At 52.2% G+C, this 582-nt stretch overlaps 1 protein-coding gene across 3 annotated transcripts in view; it reads right to left on the reverse strand.

Moving 5' to 3' along the window:
- LOC119594556 (furin-like protease 1) overlaps positions 1-582 on the reverse strand; it is a gene marked incomplete at its 5' end in the record, with an annotated part of 24,037 nt that overhangs the window by 13,267 nt on the left and 10,188 nt on the right. For all 3 annotated transcript variants that reach the window (XM_037943588.1, XM_037943587.1, XM_037943586.1), the window contains 1 exon segment: positions 12-320. In XM_037943588.1, the coding sequence (XP_037799516.1) occupies positions 12-320 (309 nt within the window).

The raw sequence follows: 582 nt of genomic DNA on the forward strand, positions 1-582 counted from the left end.
AAGGCACAAACCTATGCAGGCCCCAGCGGCGTCCACGCGGCTGCAGCCAGGTGGCAGCGCCTTCTGGATAGCCGTCAGCTGTAGGGCTTGGGGCGTTGGAGTCGGCGAGGCTGCCGCAGCCGACGAGTGGCCCACGCCCATGCTGTCAGGGTCCCGAGTCTCCGTCTTGCCTTCGGTGGTGTCGATGGACTGGTGCACGGCCGGGTCGCTGACGTGGGACTCGTCGGCGGACTGGATGTCCTGCTGCGGGGACACCGGCTGCCCGGGCTCCGTCTCCGTGCCGTACAGAATCAGGCTCCATTCCTTCACCTCAGCTTTGTCTGCCAAAAACAAAATCCATTAGTCTAATGGCACTTTCTTATTGCACTGCAAGGGAAACAGGAAAATGATTATTGCATGCTTCTTCATCTCCCTACTTCCTGTGCTCCCTCCCTCCAATATCTCCTCTATGTATATCAATGATCCGCTTTTCACCCTAACCAGTATCTGAATCACTGAAAAAACATAATAAAATAGTAATGCAACTCATAGAATATTATTAGGTTAAAGAAAATTTATCCAAATCATAAATATTTATGTCCC

Source organism: Penaeus monodon, chromosome 34, assembly GCF_015228065.2.
Source record: "Penaeus monodon isolate SGIC_2016 chromosome 34, NSTDA_Pmon_1, whole genome shotgun sequence".
Taxonomy (NCBI): Eukaryota; Metazoa; Arthropoda; class Malacostraca; order Decapoda; family Penaeidae; genus Penaeus; species Penaeus monodon.